This window comes from Sinocyclocheilus anshuiensis, unplaced genomic scaffold (genome assembly GCF_001515605.1).
Source record: "Sinocyclocheilus anshuiensis isolate Anshui unplaced genomic scaffold, SAMN03320099.WGS_v1.1 scaffold2161, whole genome shotgun sequence".
NCBI classification, from domain to species: domain Eukaryota; kingdom Metazoa; phylum Chordata; class Actinopteri; order Cypriniformes; family Cyprinidae; genus Sinocyclocheilus; species Sinocyclocheilus anshuiensis.
The window spans coordinates 166,878-181,297 of NW_015551119.1; the positions used below are offsets into that span (position 1 = coordinate 166,878).

The window sequence follows — 14,420 nt, forward strand, 5'->3', positions numbered from 1 at the left end:
AATTTTAAAAAAAAAAAAAAAAAGTAATGTACCCACTGTGGGGTGTTGATCCAGATGATGCCCAGGTGACAGTAATAAACACATTCCCTGTCCTTAAAGGAGTAGCAAGTGCAGCGCTTGGATCTTGTGCGGGTGTGTGATGCTGAAATGAGCTCTGCTTCTGTCTGCTGATGTAAAACACTGTTCGGATCATCAGAGAAGATCGGAGATGAGTGCAGGTCTCCTGTCCTGGATAATGATGCACCTTTAATTTGAACAATAATCAATCATTATCAAAGGGCATAGCCTAATGTCCAAGCACACTTAAATGTGTGTGTGTGTGTGTGTATATATATATATATATATATATATATATATATATATGATGTCTATGTAAGACAATGATTATTTTTGTGACTTTTGGTTTTGTGTAAATACCGTTATTCTAATTTGTGATTCTCATTACTGACAACATAATGTAATACAGTTTTATTGTTTCACTGCACAAAAATAGTTCTATCACTATTATTGTTGTTGTTGTTAATAATAATATGACAATACATTCGTAGATTAACACAATTATTTTTATATTATAATTATAATAAGAATGATTATTATTACCATTATAATTACATTACACTATTGAGCAAAGAAAATGAAAATGTGCTTAATTTTCATGACAATAATGTCACAATGCAAAAAGGCGTATATAGCGTAGCTTAAATTAAATTGAAGCCATCATTTATTCTGTCTTGTGATCTGGTGACCCACAATTAGCCACATAACAGTCGATAATGAGGAAAGACATAAGAACTGAATGACATATGTAGGCTAAATAAAACTTAAAACTAGTCAAATAGCAAACTATTAATGGCTCCTATAAATTATAAACCCACTTTACTCATGTAAAACTCACAAGAAAACAGTGGTTCAGTATAGTTGGAACACTTACCCACGGTGAAAATGTTTAACAAACTCACAATTAACAAAAGAGCACCAGGAAACTGTTGTGCCATGTTGCCAGCGTCCTCACTGAGCGCGCAACCAATATCAGACGCGGTATCCGAGATTCTAAATTAAAAATGTCTTCCAAAAAGATTCCACTTCAGTCCACAAACCACTTCTGAGCATCCTCTTCTTCATCTCTGAGAAAGCTCCGGTGAAACGGGAAAAAAGTTTTTTTTAACGGTCAGACAAAATGTATATTTATAGCGCGTGTTGACACCACCCACAGACACGAGTTCAGAGGAGCGACCGATGCTCTGAAACAAGACAGATCATGTCAGCATGATATTACAAAAGTAACGCGCTTAGGAATTTGGATACGTCCCTTTATAGTCCATCTTTTGTGTATAGATATCCTAAAACAGGCCGTTATTTACACTCCATTGTCTTTTTACACTTCAGGAATTTTAGCACTAATCATTCTCAGCTTTGAGGAATTCGCTCACGCTTATATAGCTACCTAGTCCATTATTTATTATTTTACCTTAATAGCTGGAAGACATTAAGGTTGGCCTCTTGAAAACCAATCATATGGTTTCTGGTCTACCTCAGGTTTACAAAACTGTAGAATAATAAATTGTGGCATTTAACAACCCTCACTTTTATTGCAATGATCTTGTGTGCACAGTGACTTCCCACAGTGGGAATGTTAATTATAATGTGGCACTATAAGGCATTTTATAAGGTTTTGGAAGGTAGTAAAGAGGAACTCCAAGAATCCACTTTTCTTCACAATATGCTAATGTACTTAGTCACCCTTATTAAATTATATTAAAGGAACAGTTCACCCAAAAATGAAAATTAGTTGAAAATGTGTATGCCCTCAGGCCATCCAAGATGTAGATGAGTTTGTTTCTTCATCAGAAAAGATTTGGAGAAATGTAGCATTACATCACTTGCTCACCAATAGAACTTCTGCAGTGAATGGGTGCCGTCAGAACGAGAGTGAGTGAGTTTTCATTCTGGGGTGAACTATTCTTTTCAGTGGGTTCACACCTAATTCTTTAAGTGTTTTATTTGAAAGAATTTTTCAAGAATTTATAAATATAAACGCATTTATACAGTATGTTGCATTTGAAGGTCTTACACTGACCTACATCAGTGGTTTCTATGCAGGAGGCTGAAGAGTGAAACATTTTTCCTTTAATCCACAAAATACCATAGAGTCATTTCAAAGCAAATAAACATTTTTGCCCACCTCAGTGTCCTGCTGACCTCAATTTCCTCTTCAGTGTTAAGTTTGACGGCCAGTATCCCTCAGAGAATTTCAAGCCCTTTATAAATCTCTTCAGGGTCTGGCGGTGTTGTTTATCAGCTAAACTTTTGTCATTTAGGTCACACTATTAAAAGGTAAGACACTTCTGTGATATTTAGTTCACAGTGTACCCAGATTTAAAGGAACACTCCACTATTTTTGAAAATAGGCTCATTTTCCAACTCCCCTAGAGTTAAACAGTTGAGTTTTACCATTTTTAAATCCATTCAGCCGATCTCCGGGTCTGACGGTAGCACTTTTAGCTTAGCTTAGCATAGATCATTGAATCTGATTAGACCGTTAGCGTAGTACACGATGTAACTACAGAAGTGTCGAGTTTTAAATAGGAAAAATATAGAAACTATTTGGTCATTTTTGAGCGAGATGCTAATGGTCTAATCAGATTCAATGATCTATGCTAAGCTAAGCTAAAAGTGCTACCGCCAGACCCAGAGATCGGCTGAATGGATTCGAAAACGGTAAAACTCAACTGTTTAACTCTAGGGGAGCCTATTTTCAAAAATTGTGGAGTGTTCCTTTAAAAAAAACATAGTTTTTTTTATTCTGTGTTGTATCTAATGTTCTATTCCTGACTGATAAAATAGCCTATTAGATAGACATGCTATTATTTTAATGCAAAAGGACACATTTACTTATCTGAATTTCATAAGGGTCTTGGCAGAAGCTGTATTTGGGCACGGGACATGCCTATCCCTATCCCTAAATCAAACCCACAAACATCAGGAAGTTTTCCCATCCAGCACCCTGGTTAACTGCAGTGGAGAAAGAGGAAATCCACACCAATTATATGGGGAAAAAACAGAACAGAAACAATTCACTCACAAGCATCTCTCATTTTTGTGGACAGTGGGAAATAAGGAGTTTTTCATATCAGTTGCTGTAATTTTGCAATTATTGCAAAGTGATTGTAATTCAGAAATACCCGTAGTCTGACTGCGCATTAATTCAGATCAAATGTATATCAAATATTACATAACCACTTCATATCCAATAAAAGTTGGACATTTTATAAATTGCTATATCCTTTGCGGCTATAATTTCCAAAGGTGTTTATCTAACAACAAACAATGTTTTCATAAGCACTAAGAGTTATTATGATGAAAAACATTTTTGGAGCCAAACTCCTGGGGACATTTATGTATGCTCTGCCTGGAGGTTTGAATGTTTAAGAAGCTCTGCCTCAAAAGCCACTAAGTACATGCAAGGAAAATATATGTTACATCAGTATTCAAACATATATGCACAAAGCAAACACAGTTTGATTACAGCCAAGTAAAACACCATGCACTTGAAGCTTTGCCCAGTCCCAGCTGTGAAACTATACAGAAAATCTAGTTTAATCACTTTCCTGACCCTACCATGGCATGACTTTAAATAAATATAGGCTAGTAAAAGTGCCCTTTCTATAGACTAAAACATTTTTCTTAACCGAAAACCTGACACCTCATTGAGAAATGTAATATTTTGCAGAAGTTTGTTGTTTTAGTGTAGAGAGATTATAAAATATAATTTGTTATGGAGAGAAACTCAAGAAAAACTAAAATCTTAATCTCCAATAAATATACTGGATATTTTCATCAAAAATAATTCCACAGATTCTTCTATTTTTCAAATAAATTTCCCAAATTTCACATATAAAGGAAAGAATGTGGGTCTTTATTTATTAAAAAATCTATACTAACAAGCTATGAGGAAGAGACTAGCTCTTGAAATTATAGGATTCTGAAAAATCCAGCATTGCTTCTTAATTAACAAAATGTAAAATATGTACAGTTATAAGTACATACATGTCCCTAATGAATCTGATTTTAGATTGTTACCAGCATGTAATATGGATTCAAGATGGTCACATTTTATTTCATTGGAGGAATTTGAATTAAATATACCTCAGGGTACATGCCAGGCTGAATTTTACACAGATGAAAATGAGGCTGTGAATGACAGATTAATAGTCTTTACAATTGCATGCACTGCATAAAAGTTCTAGATCGCATAATTATAATAAACAGACAAACAAACAAACAAACAAACACTAATGACTTTCAAAAATAAAGTTTTTTTCAGCTGAAAAATGTGCATGTTTTAAACAACAGTACAGTCCATTGAACGTGTTGTAGTACTACCCCATCACCCAGTCAAATATGGATGATTATGGCACTATAAGTCTAGAAATGCACATTGTAACAATAACTGACATCTGAAAAGACTTTATTTTCTGCAGTTAGCTTTCACTGTTGTGCAGACGGCACATCTTTATATTTCCTCTAGACCAGATAAAATTTCACAGTTTTCCACAGATGGTACAGAACATTTAACAAATGATGCCAAGTAACTTGTGCTAAACTCTGATAAAGCAAAAGTACTAGTCATTGGTCCAAATCTCTGTGTAGGTAGTTCAACTGTTATATCATCCTATACAGTCTCTAGAACAGCATTCTTTCACTTAATAAATTGGAATGATCTTATTCAAGATGCTGGACAGGCACGTGCACACATAAACATCAAAGGGGGCTTTGAGCACCTGCCCTTTTTCTTCCTCGAGAGAAAGTGGCCTTTTTTCTGGGGAGTTCTTTTTTTTTTTTTTTCAAAATAAATTAATATATATGTGTGCGTGTTACTATTTGATCACAGCTTTCCCTGTCAAACAAATAAAAAACGAAATATCAGGTCGGGTCAGGAAATGTTGAGACTCTGATCGGCACATCACAGTCACAGACAGAGAACCGCAGCGGCAGAAGTGAACCCTCCCTCTCTTTCCAGTTGTGTTTGTCTTGATGTGGAGGTGCGTGGTGATGAACAAAAGACTAAGCTACCGGTGCCTCGAATTTAAAGCTAATTATTAATGACAAAAAGCAAATGTAGTTAATTTGTCTGGCTAACATCCATGACTCATGAGAGCTACCATGTAAGTTAGCTAAAGTTTAGCAGGTTAGACCACTCCACGTTCTTTCACTGCATGATTCAGTTTATTAAAATGCATTTAGAATGATCACAAAATTCAAGCTATCAGGGCAGAAATGTATATTTATATCATTCCATATAGTTAATCAGTATCACGCGAAGACTGACGTTTTTTCCACCAAAAAGCAGCATGATTACAAATGTGATATTGATTTTATACAGCAGTTCAATAAACAAGAATTTAATATTAAGACACTTACGTTTTAGACACAATATTGACTGTTTTTGCTCTATTTCGCCAACAAATATAATTCCAATTTGGTCTCTGAGCAACATGACGCTGTTTTGTTCCTGAATGAATCAACCGTTTAAATGATTCGGTTCAGTCGCAATGACTCACTTATTAACAGTGACTTGCTGCCTCCTACTGGCAGTTTTAGTTTCATAGTTAAAGTATTTTCTTTTTCTTTCTTTTATTTTTAAATAATTTCAAATATCAGTATTGAACGTTTTATGTTTAAAATATCAAAACAGTATTAAAGCATTTGTAACTGCAGGTTATGCAGGTTACTGCAGGTGCCCCTAATATATTTTTATGTTTTATTTAGAATTTTTTTTAAATAAATATGAGAAGTGCCCTTTTCCCACTTGAGCCCCTGCCCCTCAAAATGTCTGCACGTCCCTGATGCTGGATGTCCAGGTGTCTCCATAAATAAGCTCCAGATCGTTTAAAATGCAGCCAGTGAGAAAATATGAAAGGCCTAATATCAGTCCAATATTATCATCACTCAACTGGTTACGTTAGTTACAAAAAACTCACTTATTGTGGCGTTTGAAAGGTGCTACAGTATTTTTCATACAACTCCTTTGGAAGAATATGTATTTTTAAAAAGCACTAAAAATGAAAGTGAATTGAATTGAATTCAATAACAATGTTTATCTTCAGTTAAGTAATATGTTGGCTTCATCTGAATAACAAAAAGGAGCTAGTTAGTGAAAAATTAGGTGTGGAAGGGAGTTTTTTTTCGAAAACCATATTGTCTTTCATTACTGAATTGTACTCTAGGAATTCTAGCCATCAAAATATATGAATGAAATCAAACAACAAACCACCTACCTGTGCCAGAGAGCTGACCAAATGAAAAGCCTCTGTGACCCGAAGCTACAGTGAATAGGATCTGTTTTTACAGCAGCATTACAAAAGAAGTTCCCGCGGAGTGGATTGTTGTGTTGAAGAAGGTTTGTGTGCTTCTAATGTGGTCATTTTCTGTGAGAGGTCTGAATGTCATTGAGTTGTTGGTGGCAATTTAAACAACTAGATGCCTTTTGTTTGCATAATGCGTTGTACTACAGCCCCCATGATATGAGCTTTCAGGGTGAGTGTTTGGAAAAATGGCAGTACTTTTCTCGCCATATTAAGCCTGAATCAAGCAGGCATCTGGGGGAACCTCAACAAGTTCTGCTTTAATTCATTAAAAAGAAATACATCAATGTTGACTTGAAATTGCATCCAAGACACTGGAGAGCACTCGGGATGGAGATTCAAGGAATTGGCAGACAATAGTGAGACCTGATTAGTTCATTATGTTGGGCGCCTTCATTCCCAGATGGTTCACAGACTAGGGCCTTTTGTACATACTAATTTTGCTTTTTTAGTATTTTACGGTTTATAATTATTTCAGGTGGAAGTGTCATTGAATTTTGCCACTCAATTTGAATTTAATTTCAAACGTCCATTAAACAGAGTAATACAATCCATCATTCTTAAACACACTATGCACTGATCTAATATTTTAATACTACTGTCTGATCATAACACCTTTAAATAGAATTTAAATGGAATTGTTCTGATGCATTACACAAGCTCAGCTACAAGAATGCCTGCTTCTCTGCCAGTACAGATACAGCTATAATACATCAAACTTATCTACTGCAGGTCTTGCTTGATGACCCTGACCTTCATATCCTACATTCCTGAGACTCCCAAACTGGCTTGTGTAATACTTGCCAAGCCCAGGTTAATGAAACCCATACCTGAGGGATTTTCCAAATCATCTGCCCGTTTTGAATGAATTAAATGACCTCGCTGTGTCCGTATTATGGAGCTGCTAAAGTGACATTTGTATAAAAAAAATAAAAAAAAACATTCAGTGCATGCACGATAAACACATGTATGCACGAAAACATTTGCGTGTTCATACCTTTCAATTCATGTAGGCTATCCACTGATCCATAATAGAGATGTGGCTATATCTGGTTATCACGCAGTAGTATTACAACAGGCTACACTCAGAAAAAAAGGTACAAAAGATGTCACTGGGGTGGTACCTTTTCAAAAGGCACACCTTTAGTCCATATTGGTACCTTAAAGGTACATATTAGTACCTAAAGTGTACATATTAGTACCTCAAAGGTACAGAAGTGTACCTTTTGAAAAGATACTGCCCCAGTGACAGCTTTTGTACCTTATTTCTGAGAGTGTACAATGAGTATTAATGGGATGAATATTCATGTGATGTTGTAATAAACTCATCTACATTTTGGATTGCCTGGTGGTGAGTGAATTTTCAATATATTTTCATTTTAGGCTGAGCTATTCCTTTCATATAAATAGGTAATTGTTACAGTTTTGTCAGATGAAGTCAAGCAAGATGTTTTCTTGCAGTATTAATTAAATGAATTTAACTTGAAAAAACAGTTCATTTTTGTTATATTCAGTGAAAATCCATTTTTCACACACTTATCAAGCATGATATTCTCAAGAGGAAAAATTGCAATATCATTTTAACACAGCAAGAATAATGCACCCGCTCCCTCAGATAAATGTGTAGGTGGAAAAAATGAAACATAATCTCATTACTAAAACAACTCGATGACACAATCCTGTCCACATTTGATTGGTTGTTACATTTGTCCTCCCTTTAAAGTTAGCTCTGACAAATTCTCCCATTTTCTTACAATATGTACAATGAGTAAGATGAACTGAAGAGGTGTTTTATCTTTGTATGAGACATACCTTCCTCCCTCAGTCCATTGCTCAAACCATCACTTCATCAGTTACTGTGACCCTCCACAATCCAGATAACAAGATTTGTTGTATCAGGGAAGGTGTTGAATCAGTTGATCTGGTTTTCCATCAAGCCACAGATTTTACATTGGACATTTTAATGTATTAATATTACCATCAGCTCCATAGGCCCAACAATATGCAAAATTATTAACCTGACACTGGCTGAAAAGGAGCAAAGACAATGTTATTTTTTTTTTAAATGTCTTGAATTGTTTTTCATAGTTTCACGCTCTCGTAAAGCAAACCATATTTATCCTGTAAGTGAACCCATATTAAATGAAGTCTGGGTTGCATTTTTTATTTAACTTTGCATACTTTTGTTCATAGCATGAGAGGATGAGGACATCTCACGCAACCTGTCCATGTTGGCATCTGCCTCATTTGGCAATAGCTTCTACAAAATGTCAAATTAATTTGTGTCAAAATACCATTGGACTCTTTTGACATCAACAGCAAAAGATATGGTGAGAGATTTCTCCTTTAATTTAAAGGCTGCTAAACAATTGTATTTTATGCACATGGCTAGCTGAATGTTATTATTTGCATTTAGCATTATTTTTTCCCTGCTGTGCACAGAACCTGTGGCTCATATTTTGTTTGAGACTTACCATTTTAGGTGTTTCACAAGCCCGATCTCTAGTCCCCAAGTATCTGATTTTATCTCTTACATGACATATGAACTTTTCTTGACATTCCCTCCAAACCACAAAGGACTGAAAACAAGGGTGTTGTTTCCCAGTAAAATATGCATAATGATGGTAATTACTCGAAAGTTCGCCCTCGTCGCCGACAATGATTTTCCCACATATTCTGTTCATATGGGAGTAGTGTATTTCACGTCAGGCCACAGTGTACAAAACACAAAGGCCTGTGAATAGACCATTACATGTTCAGAAAAAAATAATGCTGCCATCCTCTGGTTAAAATATTTATAGCAACAGTTCCAGCTGTACCAAACATATTTATTATGGAGGTATTTTTATTATTCCACTCGAGTGGTTTATTATTCCACTCTCAGTTTTTGACTATTAATTTGCTGAGTAAAGTTCTTTGTCAGTGTTTCTTGACAAACAACAAAAATAGCTGCTCTTTAATAGCCTCACTGTGTATATAAGGACTGTCATTTGTACACTCTGCTATAATTTTCTCAACATGCACACTCATTTCCTGCGCTGTAATTACAAATGCACTCCCACTACAGAGCACATTTCCCATCAGGCAACAACCTCACTGTTTAATAGGGCTGAATATGCAATAATACAGTACTCCAGAAATAACCTCAATTATTTGTATAAATAAAACAATATTTTTTCAGTTGTATTTGTATGAAGTTATACATTTAAAACTTAGCCACATTTTAAACTTTTATTAAAACTAATAAAAAAAAAAAAGAATTCAGACAGCAGGCCTTCATTTAGCACGATGGTGATGGAATGGACATTTAATAACTCTGTGATCACATTCTGTTTCATCAGCAGGGCATTTTGTTCCCTTAATTCAGAAGTGAGGGATTTCTATCAGCAGCAGTCTGAACCAATTGTTTGTGTGGGGTTGCGATTCTTTCTACACCATGAGATATTTCAATTTTTGGAGGAGGACGTGGATTCCAAGTGTTTGAACATGCTGAACTAAGTTTAAAGTTGTCCTCTTTCTCATCATTTTTGCTTCATATACATTATGAATGCTGGATTGTGTAAATATTAGTTGTGCTTTTTTTTGTACACTTGCATTTTTTTTGTTCTTTTGTGTTTCTGAGTTATTAATTCTCAGGTTTATTGTGGTATTAGTTTGAGAATAACTTATCTCAAATTCACTTCATTAATTTTAGAAATGAAAAATCTTTCATCATTTACTCACCCTCATGTTGTTCCAAACCTGTAGAAGTCAAAGGCAACTAAAAGTGTCTGGGTACCAGCATTCTTCAAAATATCCTCTTTTATGTTAAAAGAAAGCAAAGAAATGCAATAAATAAACAAATAATTACAAACAAACAAACAAATAAAGAAAGAAATATATAAATAAATAAATAAATGAATAATAATATTCAGGGAGGAGAAGAAGGACTTTGTTCTGTGGAACATAAAAAGATATTTTGAGAAAAGTGTGTTTTGTTTTTGTCCATACAAAAAAGTCAATGGTCACCAAAACTATTTGGTTACTGGCAATATTCAAAATATCTTATTTTACAAATATTATGTATTTATTTATTTATTTGTTTGCCTTTTCACTTTTTTAATAATGCTCCAAAATATTATTTTTCTAAATTGTTTAACACAATTGTTCAATTTTAGTAATGAGGTCCTAAGAGACCTCTAAGTGTATAATAATAATAAAAAAATATATAATAATAATAAAAAAAACAACAACAACATAATGCATCCAATAAAGAGTTAAATAATATTTTCACTTATATAAAACTCAGTAATTCAAAAATGTTACCACATGAAGCACATTTTTAGTTACCTGACAAAACATTTTTACCTTGCATTGGTAACTTGTATTTGTCTGTATAGGGACAAAAAGTATTCAGTTCTATTCTGGTGTATTTTTATTTTATCTATGGTTACTCGCGCACTCTCACATGTATAGCCTACAGGTACAATTTACTCTAACATTTCATTTGTTCACTGAATTAAAGGAATGCGGTAGTGTAGCCTATATGGACGGACATAAAGCGGGATAGAGGCGTGTAGCGCATCCGTGATGATGAAATCTGTGAGTGTTCAGTTGAGCGCTGCTCTCTCAGTGGTGAGGAAGGAGTTTGGTGTATTCCAACGTGCATACGCCCCCTACGCTCCTCTCCTCTCCTCTCCTCCTCCTCTTCTCCTCTCCGCTCCTCTCCTCTCCTCTCCTCTCATCCATCCACCCGAGAGAGCTGCTCTTCCCCCTCCGTCCGCTGCTCCGCTCATTCATCCTCTCGGACAGTATCCATCGTTTGACGGGGAGCAGAAGCAGCAGGGCGGTGGCAATCACAAGCCCTCAATGGTCGGCATTTGGACGGAAATCCGCGCGTCAAACCTGGAGAGACAGGTAAGGCTCTTTGTTGCGCTGTCATCCTGTGTATACTCACTATCCGTGAACTGTGCAATGTAAACAGGCTGAATGTGCCTATATGAATGAATCAGCATATGCCCTTGCGATGAGCCTAAAATTTTGCGTTATTCTGGCATTTGACATTTTGCGCGGCAGGCCGGTATGTTAACAAGGGTTTGCTACCGCTTTTGGTCATGTGGTCATCTTTTAACATAAAAAAACTGGGTTTAGTGGAGAGGATAGTAAAAGGATGCCGTTGTTGTACTGAACAATATGTGTAAATGAGCTGCGCTTGTCTTTCAGTGCAGGTAGACTAACCTATTTGACTCATAGAGGAGAATAGCGCTGAAATTGAACCCTTATATATTGCATAAAGCGAAATATCAGGCTTTCGGGTGCTGTGTTTCTTCCCGTGGTGGGCATTGTATCACGTGCAGAATAACGTTTATCTTCGCCATCCGAGCTTCACTATAATTTAAATGTTGCTTATTGTTGACTCGGATGTAAGTGGGGTGTCAAGGCTGTTTAATGAAAAGAGGGTGTGGCACCGGGGGCAGTCGCGCACGCTTCGTGTGGCTCGAGCAGCCAATTAACTGAAAGCTGTTGAGACTATGGAGAGAGCGCGAGTATTTACGCTCCAGTGCGCACCATGTTAGTTTGCTATAATAGAGCTGAAGGAGCACGCTGGGAGAAAAATGAACATTTGCCAACGCGTTTCAGAAAACAACTGGACTTGTTATGTGTTTGTTTGCGTATTTGTATTGTGTGGCTTGTTTATACTACAGCACCCATGTGGTTCATGCCAGATTTTTCTGCTGTGTTTTGCTTGAAGAGGCTCAGATGAGTATACAAAGGTCTCCAGCAACTGGATTACAAAGTCTAGTTGCTTTTCAAACCTGGAAATATTGGGGAGGTTTATAATTGTGTGTTTCCAGGCCTGGAAAAGTAATGGAAATTAATAAAATCTAGGACATACATCACTTACACTCAAAAATAAAGGTTCTTTATTGGCATCTGTGGTTTCTTTGAGAATCTTTAACAGCCATGGAACCTTTTCATTTAATAAAACTATCTTCAAAGTAAACATTCTTTGTTGGTATTGTGGTTCCATGAAGAACCTTTAACATCCATCCATGCACTCTTAAAATAATGAGTTATAATTGGCATCTGTAGTTCTACAAAGAACCTTTAACATCCATGGAACCACAAAAGTTATTTGTATTAAAATACAGTTTTTGAGATTATTAAAATGTTCTTCACACAAGGAAAAAAAACGGTTCATTTAAGAACAGATCACCAAAAATGGGGAACCAAAAAAAAAAAAAAAGTTATTCTATGGCATCCTGCAAAAAAAAAAAAATCCATTCGTTTTTTTTAGGAGTGCGGACCTTTCAATTTCACAAAACACTAAAGGTTCTTTATTGGCATTGATGGTTCCATGAAGAACCTTTAACATCCATGGAATCGTTCCACTGCACAACGGTTCTTTAGATTGTTAAAATGTTCTTCAGACTAAATAAAAATGGTTCTTTTAAGAAATGTTCACTGAAAGGTCCTTTGGGTAACCCAATGTGGTTCTTCTATAGCATCACTGCAAAACACCCCTTTTAGAACCTTTATTTTTAAGAGCGTATGTCTATTTGTACATTTCATCTGCAAGAAGTGTTTTTAGAGAATTTTCTCATCGGCAATAAATCTTTAAAATATTCCCTGTCAGATGTTAAAAAGACATGTAGATGTGTTAGAGATGTTTACAATTTAGTATGTAAGTCGCCACTCTTTTAAAGATGCCTATTAGATGTTGTACTCAATAATTAGATGTGTTCCAGAGTTCTTGGAGATGTACTACATGCTTACTGGGAAGTCATGGACATTTCTATAATCATTGTGCACATTCTCTAGTTATATTTAGCTTATATTTAAACATTTCAGCAGCTAAATATTGCTTTTGGGAAAAGTCAAACTTGCTTGGTGATTTCTGATTTGAATCATTAATTAAAATTTCTTATTCAGTAATTGCAAATGACTGGAAAGGTCATGGAAAAGTCAAAAAGTGCCCTGGTTTAGTAATCAAAGTGGATGACTGAAAACCACAGCAGACACATTTAAGAAAACCATAAAAACACTGGACACAAATTTAGTTGAACAATGACCCATCTTTGCTGTAAGTATAGTGGATCTGTTGCCAAACCACAGAAGTGCATTGGTCTGGATGGCCATTTCATTTATCACATGTGAATTTTGGCATTGTTCCTGCCAGATTAGCGTTATTAGATGAAAAATACCTTCGTTTTGAACCTTTTTGAACAATTTTCATTAGGCTTCTTACTGCCTTTGATTTTAACTACATTTTAGCATATTCTGAAGAAAATGTGAGTGCTATAATGCTACAAGCTTCTCATAGGTTAGAGCTTTGTTACTGTATGTGGTTGCTGGGGTATTCAAAAAACCCACCCACAAGTCTCTGATCCCCCCTTAAATGTAAGTTAGTGGGATTTTATTGTCCGCCAGGCAAAAATAGTAAGTCTGATCACTCAACCCTTGTGCGTACGTTCACATTGATTTTATTACAACATTCAGTGCATAACATGATCAACAGCTATATTCCAATCTGCTTTCATGCATTGGCACTGAACCATAGAGAGACAAGGGAGAGCTCATCGCTTGTCATATATCACAGCTGTTCAGTGTTTTCAACCACATAATATTTATTTCATGTTTAAGACATTTAAATACACTTAAGTACTGGCAAAAAAAGCATTTATTGTTTGTGAAATACCCAATGATGTCTATGGGAATCTTTTTTCCACATCAGAAACACTTTGTGTAGGTAACTACAAAGTATATTCTTCTCCTACACGTATTTGAGAAGCAGAATGCCAGATATTTCACAGTGTAGTTAGCAAGCTTATAAATATTTTGAATTAAAAGGAACAAAGACATAAAACCAATACATTTGTCATACAGCGCTAATGTGGCTGCGGTGTGTCATGTGTAGTGGTCGACCGATATTGTTTTTTTGACAGCCGATGCCGATGCCGATATCTTGGAAAGCATATCGTGCAGCCCTAATTTTAATTAATGTTTAAGAATTTGAAATCATTTGAAAATGGATTAAAAAGTAAATGTGTTAAATAAACATACTTATACTTTAGA

General features: G+C 35.5%; 2 protein-coding genes across 2 annotated transcripts in view; one reads left to right on the forward strand and one right to left on the reverse strand.

The window, feature by feature from the left end:
• The window catches only part of LOC107663060 (endothelin-3-like), a 9,453-nt gene extending 8,110 nt beyond the window's left edge, over nt 1–1,343 (reverse strand). The window contains exons 1-2 of the mRNA XM_016453213.1: nt 932–1,343; nt 37–244 (exon numbers count right to left, since the gene is read on the reverse strand). Coding sequence (XP_016308699.1) covers nt 37–244; nt 932–995 — 272 coding nt within the window. The 5' untranslated portion in view covers nt 996–1,343. The remainder of the gene's footprint in view (nt 1–36; nt 245–931) is intronic.
• A 9,678-nt stretch (nt 1,344–11,021) lies between these two features.
• LOC107663067 (band 4.1-like protein 1) overlaps nt 11,022–14,420 on the forward strand; it is a 59,999-nt gene continuing 56,600 nt past the window's right edge. The window contains exon 1 of the mRNA XM_016453216.1: nt 11,022–11,261. The gene's annotated coding sequence lies outside the window, so the exon portion shown is untranslated. The remainder of the gene's footprint in view (nt 11,262–14,420) is intronic.